The 13873-nt window shown below is 36.9% G+C and overlaps 1 protein-coding gene across 2 annotated transcripts in view; it reads left to right on the top strand.

The window, feature by feature from the left end:
* Positions 1-13661, top strand: part of lypd6b (LY6/PLAUR domain containing 6B) — a 40747-nt gene extending 27086 nt beyond the window's left edge. The window contains exons 1-5 of one of the 2 annotated variants that reach the window (XM_056465346.1): positions 3823-3946; positions 8421-8546; positions 10549-10647; positions 10765-10892; positions 12553-13661. In XM_056465346.1, the coding sequence (XP_056321321.1) occupies positions 8444-8546; positions 10549-10647; positions 10765-10892; positions 12553-12723 (501 nt within the window). In that variant the 5' untranslated portion in view covers positions 3823-3946; positions 8421-8443 and the 3' untranslated portion in view covers positions 12724-13661. Of the gene's footprint in view, positions 1-3822; positions 3947-8420; positions 8547-10548; positions 10648-10764; positions 10893-12552 lie in introns of those variants that run through there. The other variant, XM_056465345.1, reaches the window with a different exon arrangement.
* Positions 13662-13873: the final 212 nt, after the last annotated feature.

Below are 13873 nucleotides of genomic sequence, written 5' to 3'. Positions count from 1 at the left end.
ATCAGGTGACCAAAATTTGATGTCTAGCCAGCGTCTAAGGACAATGTTATTTTGACGTCCAATAACCACATCAAATTACATTGATATTTGGTTGATGTTAGGTTGTGTTGGAAGTGATCAAAATCCAGCGTCTGATATATGCCATAGTGATAACGTCCACACAACGTCAAGGTGTAACATTATTAGATGTTAATGTTTGGTTCATTTTAGGTTGGACATTGATGTTGGCCTGATGTTGGGTTCTGACGTCAACCTGATTTTCATTTCCAAATAAATTCCAACATCCCCATGACGTTGGGGTACGTTGGAGAACAACGTCGATATGACGCCAAGTTGACGTCATGTTCCTGCAGGGTGCGATTTACCGTAACTTTAGCACATTTTAATGTTTTTTCCCAGTATTCATTTTAATCAGATATCTGCTAGTGCAGTCCAACATAACTCTTTGTATCAGCAAAATACAGTATAGATCGGTCAACCTCTACTTTTACTTGTATCTGGATGCTATTTACTGACATTTTTTTGGAAGATCATAAACAGAATTTTTTTAAATTTCTTGCTATGAACTCTGTTTCTTTGTGAAAAGGATTTATCATCAACAGACACTGGTAATTTTACTTTTTATAGTGTAGGCTGAAGGTTGAATTCAGTATATTAATACAATATGCATCCTTTTTCAAAGCATGTTATCTATAAATAAAAGATAGTAATGCACTTTTAATGCATTTTAAAAATGAATGCATTAAGTAGTTTTAAAACTAATCAAACCCTGAAGTCATGACAATTTGTACATAATTCGTTCCTTTCAAATCCTGTTGAGCCTCATTGTTTTGAAATAGTAGCTGTGGAAGACAGTTTCCCTGGAGGCGACACACTGGCCAGTTTGCATTCTCAACCAGAATGTGTTCAAAATGCTATTTTACTATTTTTTTTCTAACCACATGAAATAAATAGATATAAAGAGAGTAAAACCTTCACTTGAAAGAAATAGCAAACCCTTATTGCCAAAAGGCAGTCGTGAAACTTTCAGGAATGTATTTGAGATTTTATTTGGATATTCAAAGGGATGATCCAACATTAATTTGAGGGATTTTTAAAAGCTCTGGTTAGTCTGGGAACATTCCTGTAATTCTAGCCCTGTCAGCACATCAGGCTTGTATAAAAGCTCAAAGGATGCACTAAAACTAAAACGGTGCAATATTTACACAAGACTTGAAGATTTCACAGCTGTATATTTACTGTGACAGCCGTGAGGGACAGCTAGACCTCAAGATATCACATGAGCAATACTGTATCATATTTCACTAATATCCCATGTGCGTTTTATGAGGCCTGGCGGAAAGCCATATTATATTTAATACAAAGTTTAGAAGAGTGTATATGAATTTACTAGTGGGCGCAGTGGGTAGCACGATGGCCTCACAGCAAGAAGGTCACTGGTTCGAGCCCCGGCTGGGTCAGTTTACATTTCTGTGAGGAGTTTGCATGTGTATGTGTGTGAATGCAGGAGTGTATGGGTGTTTCCTAGTGTTGGGTTGTGGCTGGAAGGGCATCCGCTGCGTAGAACTTATGCTGGATAAGTTGGTGGTTCATTCCATTGATTTATGACCCCTGATTTATAAAGGGACTAAGCTGAAAGAAAATGAATGAATGAATGAATTTACTAGCCGTAGCATTTTCTTTTGCTGCTCGTTGAGCATTCGAGAGTGAGTTGCGCCTCCTGTATCTGCTGTTACTGTGATTTAGATGTGATTTGTCTGTCAGCAGGGTTTTCTTCACTTCACTGGCTGTTTATCTCACCTCTCAATGGCAGCTCTCCATTGACAAATACCACATGTAGTGTACTATTGCTGCTGCTAACAGTTATAGGTCACATTGGAGATTCGCTTGTGTTGAAAATGTTTCTAATTGAATCACTCTCTAACTAAATTACATAAAGGATAATTCAATTTGTTATTCATTCTGAGTATAAAGATAATAAATAATGAAATCAAGTCTAAATGTCCTGCATAAAGGTTCAATGGTGTAAAAAAAAAAAAATTCTTCTTTGTATATGTACGTGGCATATACAAATACTGCCTGTAAACAACCTAAATTATTTTGTGTTTTAATAGAGTAGGTGGTTTATAATACACTACTGTTAAAATGTTTTAATGAATAAAAACAGAAACGAATAAAAATAGTAAAACATTGTCAAAAAATATATTTCTAATAAAAACTGTTTGATTTTTTTTTTTTTTTTTTACATAATTTTATTTTAAAGAACACTGTAAAAAGTATCAGTTTCCACTAAATATTCATATTGATATATACACTCACCGGCCACTTTATTAGGTACACCTTAGTACCAGGTTGTACCCCCGTTTGCCTTCCGAACTGCCTGAATACATGGCATTGATTGAACAAGGTACTGGAAATATTCCTCAGAAATTTTGGTCCATATTGACATGATCATGCAGCTACAGATTTGTCGGCTGCACATCCATGATGCAAATCTCCCATTCCACCACATCCCAAAGGTGTTCTATTGGATTGTGATCTGGTGACTGTTGAGGCCATTTGAGTACAGTAAACTCATTGTCATGTTCAAGAAACCAGTCTGAGATGATTGGCGCTTTAGGACATGGTGCGTTATCCTGCTGGAAGTCGCCATCAGAAGATGGGTACACTGTAGTCATAAAGGGATGGACATGGTCAGTAACAATACTCAGGTAGGCTGTAGCCTTGACACAATGCTCAAGTGGTACTAATGGGCCAAAAGTGTGCCAAGAAAATATCCCCCACACCATTACACCACCACCACCAGCCTAAACCGTTAATACAAGGCAGGATGGATCCATACTTTCATGTTGTTGATCGCAAATTCTGACCCTACAATCCGACTGTTGAAGCAGAAATCGAGACTCATCAGACCAGGCAACGTTTTCCCAATCTTTTATTGTCCAATTTTGGTGAGCCTGTGCTAATTCTAGCCTCAGTTTCCAATTCTTAGCTGACAGGAGTAAAACCCGATGTGGTCTTCCGCTGCTGTAGCCTATCCGCCTCAAGGTTTGACATGTTGCTGATTAGAAATGTGTTAACAAACAGTTGGCCGGTGAGTGTATAATATTTATACAGATTAATAATAAGAATATGAAGTGTTTCTTAAGTGTTAAATAAGCATATTATAATGATTTTCAAAGGATTGTGATACAAAAAAAAAACTCACTTTGCCATTACAGAATAAATCACAATTTTAAAATACATAAAAAATAGAAAACAGTTATTTAAAATTAGAAGTAAACAGAGCCTTGGTGAGCTTAGAGACATCTTTCACAGCACAAAATGTGTTTTACAAAACCTAACCATAGTACCATATTTGTTTATGAGTATAAAGTATTATTTTTATAAAATATACAATACGCTTTATGTCCATGGATAATCCTCATGAATAAACAATAAAGCAATTAACTTTGTTCCACCTCCAAAGACCATCAAGCTCTTCATATCATTAGTAGGCTTCTGTTATTGATCCCTACAGCTTTAGCAAAAATCAATGCCGCATTCAATCATCCAGAGCGCTGAAGACACTACAGGCAATCTAGCAGAGTGTCACGCTCTTTGTTGAGGCTCTATGGCTGTGTGTGCTAAGTGCGTTTGTGTGAATGCTAATTACATGGGCTAGACTGGCTTGACACCACACTGTTGGCTTCACACAATAGATAGAGGCTCCGCCCGCACAATGCACCTGCTGTCCAATCAGAAGCGGGGGTTGTCAGGAGGTTGGGGTCGCTGATTTCTTTTCTGTTGTTGAGAGAGGGAGAAAGAGAGAGAGCTGAAATGGAAGTGACTTTGTGTGCTTTCTCTTTCCTTTTCCTTTGATAGTCCCAGGCAAGACAGGAATCATTGCATATTTTCTCAGGGAATCTGTCTGCTGGGTTAAACCTCCTAGCTTTTACATAAAAAGGTAAGTTGTTTTGGTATACGTTGACTTTTAAATTCATTTATGTTTTGTTTAACTGTTTGTGTATGTTTTTTACTTCATGTTATTTTAGATTTAACATATTAGATGCTTGTTCAAGTGAATTAGCAAAGTGAATGAGTTTTAGGGATCAATTAAGTAGCAGTTTGACTCTCGCAGTTGTTCCTTTAGGTGTAGTTGTGATAAAAGTCTTGGTTTTCGCAGATCACTGAAGCAGTCAACAGGCCTCTGAAGTTCTCAGACCAGTCAAACAGCACTGGCCTCTTCAGCTTATTTACATCACATTAAATCCACCCAAAGACATTTACTGGCTTCAAACAATGCATCTAAACATCAAACTAGACTGGTTTTGATCTTGAAGACCTGCTGCTTTCAGAATGTCAAGAGTGAGTGTGTGTTAATGTGGGTTTATGTTCAGCATAAATGTGACAACTTGAAATATGCATGCAAATGAGCATTTTACGCTCTTCACTTTTAATGAACTGCTTTTAAGGCTCTCCGTGTCTGCTGGCTGGTCTGTGACCTCGGAGCACGTATGCTAGAGGCTGTAAGGCTTCAGACTGCAGGCCCCAGTATGTGTTTTAACCTTTGGGTCAGTGGAGCTGATTGCTGTTGTGCTGTCAGTCATTATATATGTGTGATCTCTCTTTACTCAGTTAGAGACCCTCAGGAGTAAATGTCACAGCCACAAGATTAATGACACTCATCTGTTTGCTTTAAAAACATATGCTGTCTTGAGATGAAGTAGAGCCTGTGGATTTCCGATCTTGAGAGCTTGATGAAGTGAGAAATGAAACGGAAACTTGTTTATGTTGCAAACTTGGTGATTCTGTTTAGAAATTGTTTTTAAGTTTTTCTGATTCAAGATTTGATTCAAGATTTACTGATTCTGATTCAAGATTTCAAGATTCATGTTTATTCGGGGAGCAGTGGCATGCAAATAGCCGCTATGCTAAGATAGCCTTGCACCTGAATATTCCTACTTCCATTTTAAAAAGTAAGCAATAAACTACTCAAATAATAATTTATGAACTGAGTATTATGTCTAAAGTTAAAGTACTCATAAAACAGCCAACAAAAGTACTCGGATGTAGGAAAAAAGTACTCCCAAATAAACACTGAGGCTTCATGAGAGTGAATCGACTCAGCCAGAGATTGGCTGTAATTATATTTAATTGGCATTTTAGTTTAAGGACCAATTTTCAATTACTCAACCTCATGTTGTTTCAATCCCCCATGATCTTTGTTCTTCTGTAGAACATAAATGAAGATATTTTTGATTAAATTGAAGAGCTCCCTCATCCTCCATAGACAGCAGTGGTCTAGAGACGTTTACCAAAAACATTGGTAAAACTTTCAATGTGACTTTAGTGTTCAACTGCAATCCGTTGAAGCTCCTAGAACACTTTTGTGTGCAAAATTACTTTGTTCACCTTTTCCACAGCAATCGTCCTAAAGCCTGTAGTAAATGCGCTCTCTAATCGGATGCACAGAACATGGGCAAACAAAATTTGGGGCACAAATAAGTGTTTGAGCTTTATATGATTGCAGTTGAACTACTGAGATCACATGAAATATTTTCACAATGATTTTGTTTCCTTTTTTAGACTTTGAACGTCTCTAAACTATTGCTGTCTATGGTGCATGGGAGAGCTCTCAGATTTCATCCAAAATATCTTCATTTGTGTTCCAAAGATGAACAAAGGTTTCAGGTGATTGGAACAGCATGACGGTGGGTTTCAAAATGTTCATTTTTGAGTGAACTAACCATTTAACTAGTGACTTTTTACCTGCCTATTAGTATGCTATTGGCTGTTTATTTCTACTTGTGAAGTACACATTCTGCATGATCTTATTCTACATTCCTAATCCTTCTTAATAGCTAAACCTATCTGCTACCTGATATTAAACCAGGGTCCTTTTAATGGCTTCTGTGGTCATTAAAAATCCCAGGATGTCCTTTAAAAAGAGTAGGAGTGTGTCATTGGCATACTGGTTAAACTTGCCCACTAGCCTCTGTCCATCATGGTCTCATATCTATCCTCATGTTTATCAGTTGGCTTCATCACTTTATCTCCTCTCCACCGATAAACTGGTTTGTGATGTGCAGTAAGGATTCAAACTCAGGATGCCCGAAATGCAATAGCGATATATGTCAAAGCACTGTCCTCGAGGCTAGTATCTGTGCTGATGACTTATACCAGTGTAAAGTTATAATCTTATTATTGGGAGATTAGAGGGTTTGTGACTACAAAAGCTGTATTTCATTTAAGAGGCTGCATCCTCTGAAGGATGCATTCGATGAGTTCTGTGTCATCGATGACCGTCTCATTTTTTAAAAAATCAAAGGTTCCTTCAAATGGAGCCTCCAAATGTGTCCTTCCTTGTTCCAGGTAATGAAAGGTGGATCCTTGGCAGGCTCGAACATCCCAAGATTCATTACGCACTGATAATGGCAGGACATTTTTTAAATAAAACTCTAGATTATGGTTTTAAAAGTATTAATTAGGTTTTATTTTATTTGGATATCTAAACACACGTAAATAAAAAACAAACAAAAAAACAAGAGTATGAAATGTCTTACTAAAATTGATTTTATAGACAGTTTACATCTTATGTGTACAGGTATGAATGAAAGGAAAATATATTTCCAGTTTTTGTAAACCTTGTTTTGCCTTCAGCTTAAGCTTAATTTAATTTTTTAATTCACTTTGAGAAAAGCCTGCTGAAAAATCCAGCTTAAACCACCCTAGGCTGGTTGGCTGGTTTTAGCTGGTTGACCAGCCTGGTTTTAGAGGGGTTTTGGCCATTTCCAGGCTGGTTTCCAGCCATTTCCAGCCTGGTCTTAGCTGGTCAAGCTGGAAAATGACCAGCAAAATCCAGCTAAAACCAGCTTGACCTGCCTGGTTTAAGTTGGACATAGCTGGTTTTGGCTGGGCTCCCAGCCTGGCTAAGCTGGTTAAGCTGGTTTTAGCTGGTCATTTTCCAGCCTTTTCAGTTGGGAAGTCATTACGATTTTTATTATTGCTTATTAACAGCAGCTTTTATGGTTACTAGGTGACAAGATCCATCCTCTGTAGGCTAGACTGTGTGGACTTTGAAGGAATCACCTTGGAAGTCGACATCAATCTGAGGATGCAGCCTTGGAAATGAGAATTGTTATGCCAACTTGTTTCACGTGTTCCTTGATAACAATCAAATTACCCCCTTGACATCATCGAATTTCTGTGGCAGAATCACTGTTTGTGGATGCCATTGAAATATATGTGTCGTCTCTTATAAACAATATTTTACAGTAATGTCTAAAATAGATCAATCCAAAACAAAAGTTCGATGACGGATCATTAAAAGATAACTGCCCTTTAGTCAGTGTAGCCACTTTTTCGTTCTTAAAAAACCTCTATTTGAATTTCATAGTGACTACATACATTCATATCAAGTGGAATATCTTTTAATTTCAATTCAAACAATAGTTAGCTTTTCTGAATCAGCAATTGTCTGAAGAAGTATAGTCTGACTATTTTACAGTTTTTCAAATGGTAATTGTTCAGCTTTCTGCATTTAAATTCAACCGAAACAAACTAATAAATAACTAAATGATTATCTACATGTAAGCAGCACCTGTCAACCTCAGGAAATAAATGACTTGTGAACACACTAGTCTAATGTTTCTACACACACAGAGATTGTCAATGCTGCGTAACTGAACACTGATAGAAACAAGCACTAGACCATGTTAATGTGTTCAGCCTTAATGATTAACCTTGAGGTCAGCGTGCCTTACTGCTTCTTAAAATGCCAGGGGCAGGTGTAGACCAATGACTGGTGTAGACCTTTTCGATATGTGGACACCAGGAAGACGTAGATGAAGGCTTTAGTCCCTTGTCATCAGTTATATGGCTTTATGCAAAAATGAAATGCTTTTAACTTGGGTTCCTGAGGGCTTTATGCTAATAGACGTACTACTGTCTCCAGCGCATTCGGTAAATTGAATAATGGATGAAATGAATACAATTTAGATTCAAATGTATAGGTTGTAGTGCTTAGTTTACTTGTAGAATATGAGCCTTTACCTATAGGCCATTACTTACAGTTGTGTTCTGTTATTCAGGCATTTGTTATTAATCTAATAAGAACACAGTTCACTCATTTTTTTTTCTGTCAATTCCAGTCCAGTTTTAGCTGAATCTGTGCTCCTCTGATACATAAAATGCAAATCAACGACTATCATCAGCACTTTGACAGAGAGAGAAAACCACATTAATACCTCCTGACAATACATTGAGGTCTTATGAAGTGAATCAATCAGTCTGTGAAATAAAATTCACACCACTTACTAAATGATTTCATTTCACCAAACAGTCCTGTGCCTGTTTGTGGCAGTCACCCACCGAGTACATAACAATATATACACGCATTTTCTGAGGCTTTAACATGTCGTTGATCTTTTTTATTTTAGGTGTCACTAACAGCATTTCAAACATGGCGACAGATCTGCTCTTTGGCTCTGTTCTTGTCCTGCTTCTTGTTGATTTGGTAACAAGTGAGAACATTGATTTCTACAATCTCAGGCCTGCTATAGAAGGTAAGTGTGTTTATTTCTGTCAAATGTATTATTTTATTTGAATGTACACTATTATTCAGAAAATTGAGGTCCGCAGCTACAGGCTTTACAAATAAGCTTAAATAAATGCATGAAAAATGTCTTGATTTCCAGAAAAATGTTTTCAACGTTAATAATTGAGCACCAAATCAGCAAGTTAATCTGATTTCTGAAGGATCACGACACTGAAATGATGCTGTAATGAATAATGATGCTGAAAACCCAGCTTTGAATAAAACACACTTAAAATGTATTCCAATATAAAACTGTTAATAATTATTTTACTGTTGTAATAATATTTATGGTTTCACTTTATTTCTGATCAATTAAATATGGTCTTGGTATGCAATCGACATCTTTTAAAAATATCTTATATAAAAAATTATATCTAATATATTTTACCATATACAGTGCTCAGCATATATAAGTACACCCCTCACTAATCTCTCTTTTAAATTCAGATCTTTAATAGGAGGGTATACAATATTATATTTGTGCATATACATTAGATTAGTCAATACTGAAGCCAAATCTGGAGCTTATCTAACAAAGTTACTAACGATAACAGTAATCATGTTTAATAAACCAGTATATGCTGGTTAAGTATGTTTTGATGCTAATCATGAGCTGGTTTAAGGTGGTTCTTAGCTGGTTTAAGCTGGACATGTGCTGGTCCTGTTATTTGCATAGGACCAACATATGACCAGCTAGGAGTTCACGCTGTATGACAAATGCCTGAACATGGTAAACTGGAGCTTGTTCACATGAGTGACAGTCACACAGTGTGAATTGTCAAACCCATGTTCAGTGAGAATCACCAACCTGTCGCTGACGCCAATGAAATATTTGATATGCTAAATATAGTCTTGGTATGCAGTCGACATCTTTTAAAAACAGACTCATATGGAAATTAAATTAATATCTTATATATAAAATGATATCTAATATATTTTACCATATACAGTGCTCAGCATATATAATTACACCCCTCACAAATCTATCTTTTAAATTCTGATCTTTAATAGGAGGCTATACAATATTATATTTGTGCATATACATTAGATTAGTCAATACTGAAGCCAAATCTAGAGCTTATCTAACAAAATAACTTACGATAACGATCCAAAAACTAGTACAGCCAAATTTACATGTTATAGAAAAATATTAAATACAAATTTAAAAAAAAGAGGAAAAATCAAGAGAAGCAAAAACATTGAAAATTAATTTGTTTGGTTTTTGCAATATTTTGCTTGAATTTAATTGTTTTATCTTTCAATTTAAACTATGTTTGGTGACTAAAATATTGTTTTAATAAATATATCTGTTTAATGAATCTGTTTTGTTTAAATGCACCAAAATACATTGCCAATATTCACTGAGAAATGGATACAAATATTCAGTTTCAAAATGGGCTGTACACAGCTATGCTGAGCACTGTATGTACTCTACATATTTGTAATTCTAATGGTTGAAGAAAATAAATATGCAATCTGCCATTTTTTGCAATATTTTAAAAATATATGTTGCGTATGCAGATGTCATACAATGTATATATGCAAAATCCAAACAGGAACTTGTATGACATATACAGTACCTATGAAAAATCATCATACCCCTTTGAAAGAATTACTTCTTCATACAGCCTGAAATCAAATCACATTCCAAATGCCTTTGAAATCCAGCCTTCTCATAACCTGAGTCTTTCTATAACTTTATCTGGGAGGTCTTTTGAAAGCAGGGTGTAATGTGAGTAATGGTATAGATTTTCACAGGGTATGATCATTTACTGTATGTAATTTGCATGAATTTCCATCAGATTCCTATATGAGAATAAAATCTCATCACCCTTAAAATATTTGAATGATAGTGTCAATTAACCAATGATCTGTTATTCTATACCATTACTATTAATTATTATTATGAATAATGTTATCATAACTTCCAGTTACTGTGTAGCTCTGACGCAGTATTTACGTCTGTACAGCCACTCCATACCCGAAAAGTTTCAAGTGCTTCACATGTGAACAGGCCTCAGACAACTACAGCTGCAACCGCTGGGCAGAAGATGTGTGGTGTCCTCAGAGTGAGTTTACACAACACAAACCTCAAGCACTCTCAGACCTTCAGCTATCTCTTGTTAATTTAACATGCTTGTCCAGGCACTTTGTGAAGTATTACATTTCCTGTCCTTTATTTATAGACACCCAGTACTGTATGACTATTCATCACTTCAACCATCAGGGGAAAACAAAATTTGTTACCAAAAGATGTGCTGTTCGTGATGAATGCAGATTAGCAGGTTGTAGACATCACAAAAATACACACCATGTGAGTATCCACTAGTCCACTCTTAGGCCCTGTTACACTTGCCATTAAGATATATCTTGCTCAATTGAATCACAAGTAGTTGAGGGACTGTTTACACCTGTTTTAATGTCTATTGTGTCCACCATTCCTGATTTCTTTGAGCGGTGGGTCTATGAATGGTGAATGTATGTACTTTTACCTGATCTCTTGTCTAATATTGTGTTATTAGCCCACGCGATTTACATACAAACTTGATAGGAAACAATAGAAAACAGCAAGCAGCAAGTTTTGTTTCTGCTTTGATAATTGGAAAACTACACCAAAAGCTGTGGGGTTTTTATTATGTTGTGAAATGTTGAAATGAGGATAGTAGATGAGTCTAGATCAGGGGGTGGGCAAACTCGGTCCTGGAGGGCCGGTGTCCTGCACAGTTTAGCTCCAGCTCTGATCAAACACACCTGCTTATAGATAATTAGTGATCTTGCAGACATTGATTAGCATGTTCAGGTGTGTTTGATTAGAGTTGAAGCTAAACTGTGCAGGACACCGGCCCTCCAGGACCGAGTTTTCCCACCCCTGGTCTAGATGATGTTGTTTTTTTATCTGTTTGAATGCATTTGACCACATTAAAGTTTGTACTATGAAAGTAACTTGATCAGATTTCCATCAGTTCTGGAAGTAGTCAAGTGAAAATAGTTTTAGATGCCATTTACACACAGTATTTAGCGTTGTCCACTTGTAAACAAATATTCAAAATCACATCTTAATACCAGTGGTAAACAGGGCCTTAGTAAATCATGTTTAATAAACCAGCATATGCTGGTTAGGTATGTTTTGATGCTAATCATGAGCTGGTTTAAGGTGGTTGTTAGCTGGTTTAAGCTGTGCTGTTCCTGTTATTTGCATAGGACCAACATATGACCAGCTAGGAGTTCACACTGTACGATAAACTCCTGAACATGGTAAACTGGAGCTTGTTCACATGAGTGACAGTCACACAGTATGAATTGTCAAACCCATGTTCAGCGAGAAACACCTACCTGTCGATGACGCCAATGAAGTATTCGATATGCTAAATATGGCGGTTCAATGTCCTGCTATGAGTGCTGAGTAAGGTGTTATCAAGAAACAATATCAAGAAACATCGAGAGGCTCATTATCTGTCCTATTTGAACCCAAGAAATGGAGAAAAGTTTGGAAAAACTTTAAGAGGAGCACCCATTTCTTTTTGATGCTTTGTTTGAACTCTACCACAACTGGATACCAATTCCAGCGAGAGCTTCATTACATTATTTCCATATCACTGCTCGCATGCACTTGAATGTGAAACTTAGTTTGCGTGTCAGAGAGAGTTGTCTGTGATTCTTCCTAATGTAAAGTCACGCAGTACAGTATGTATCATCTTAACGCGGATCTGTCACACAATGTAAACACTGCAGCAACTGATTACTACCTCAAGACACTTGCAGTGTAAAACAATGGCGACACCAGTTTTTGAAAATCATCCACTGTGAACTCGCCATTAAACCAACCAAATACAGAATTAAACCAACTCATGACAAGCTAAAAATCATCTCATACCAGCAGCCATTCTAACCAGAAACACATCTAACCAAATTAACCTGCTGTTTTTTTAAACAGAGAAGAAAAAAGCTAAATGGAATCTGATTTTATCCTGCAGGAGTGTGTATCTTGCTGTGAGGGCATGGTTTGTAACGTAGAGCTGCCAACCAATTACACCAATGCAGTGTTTGCTCAGAGACGAACCCACAGCTCTGCATCAGCCACTTTCAGGAGCTGGCATTCAGTGATCCTCCTAATTCCCGCTCTCTCTGGACTCATGCCGCTCTGATCCCGAAGCTGCTCGCTGCTGATAAACAGACAAAGGGTATGTCATCCACACTGGAATATCGTTACAGATGGATGATTCTTCAAGGCCACAGCAATATCATGCTGGAGAACGCTATCCATCAGCAGGATGTTGCAGGACTGGACATGTGGTCAGAACGTTCACCAGAAATTCACCATCTTGATTATGGGCTCAGAGGTGACTGAACAGTTTACTAATCAAATGGAGTTGCAGGGAAATCACATCAAGGCAGTGGCTCCATATGGCACCATTAGTATAAGGTCTAGTGGATCTGTAATATGAAGGCCAAAACATCCTTATTTACGTTCGTGAACAGTGAGTTTGACAGTATTTTGAGTGCGCCCAGGCTGGTTTATCTAAATTCAAAGTATGCTTTTTTTTTAAGCTAAGGTTTCATCATCGAAATTCAGTGTCACAGAAATATCACTGTACAAGCAGAGACTGATTCTTCTTGCTGTGAGGCAATCATGACAACCACTTAGCCACCATGCCACCTTTAGCCCAACGTGCCCATAGAATTGTTTTTGCTCTACTTACATTTGGAATTTTATATTACGTACCAATACTGAACCAGGCTCAAAGACATTTTTAATTGCTCTTTTTGCCAGAAAACGCACAGACACTGTACTAGTTTGAATATTTTAGCGCTCATGTGTCGAGTAAAAAAAACAACAAATGGAGTATACCTTGCACTTCAGTTCAATTTGAAACTTTTTAAAATCCTCCAAAAACAGTTGGACTCGGTTAAATAATCAAAATCAGTAGCGGTTATAGTTTAAACGTCACCCTGGGCGAACCACCCCATATACAGTACACCCTCCTCCCCTGAAAAATAAAGGAGACGCTATGTGGTTACATTTTTGTTACTCCCATTGGAACACATGTAATGATCTCAAACAAACAATTCAAACAGCATACAAACAAACAAACAATTTACTAATTTTTTACTAATATTTCACTACATCTGGACATTTCTTGCCATTTTTTGCTGCAAAGTCATCAATTATATTGTCATTACGCCTATTAAAGTAAGCCAAACTCAGGGGTGTTGCTAGACACAAAGCTCTAGCAGGCAAATAAATAGCAAAGTAAATTGAATAAGGTAAATCAAGTAAATTGTATCTCAAATCTT

This window comes from Danio aesculapii, chromosome 9 (genome assembly GCF_903798145.1).
Source record: "Danio aesculapii chromosome 9, fDanAes4.1, whole genome shotgun sequence".
NCBI lineage: Eukaryota > Metazoa > Chordata > Actinopteri > Cypriniformes > Danionidae > Danio > Danio aesculapii.
This window is presented reverse-complemented; position numbering and strand designations above follow the sequence as displayed.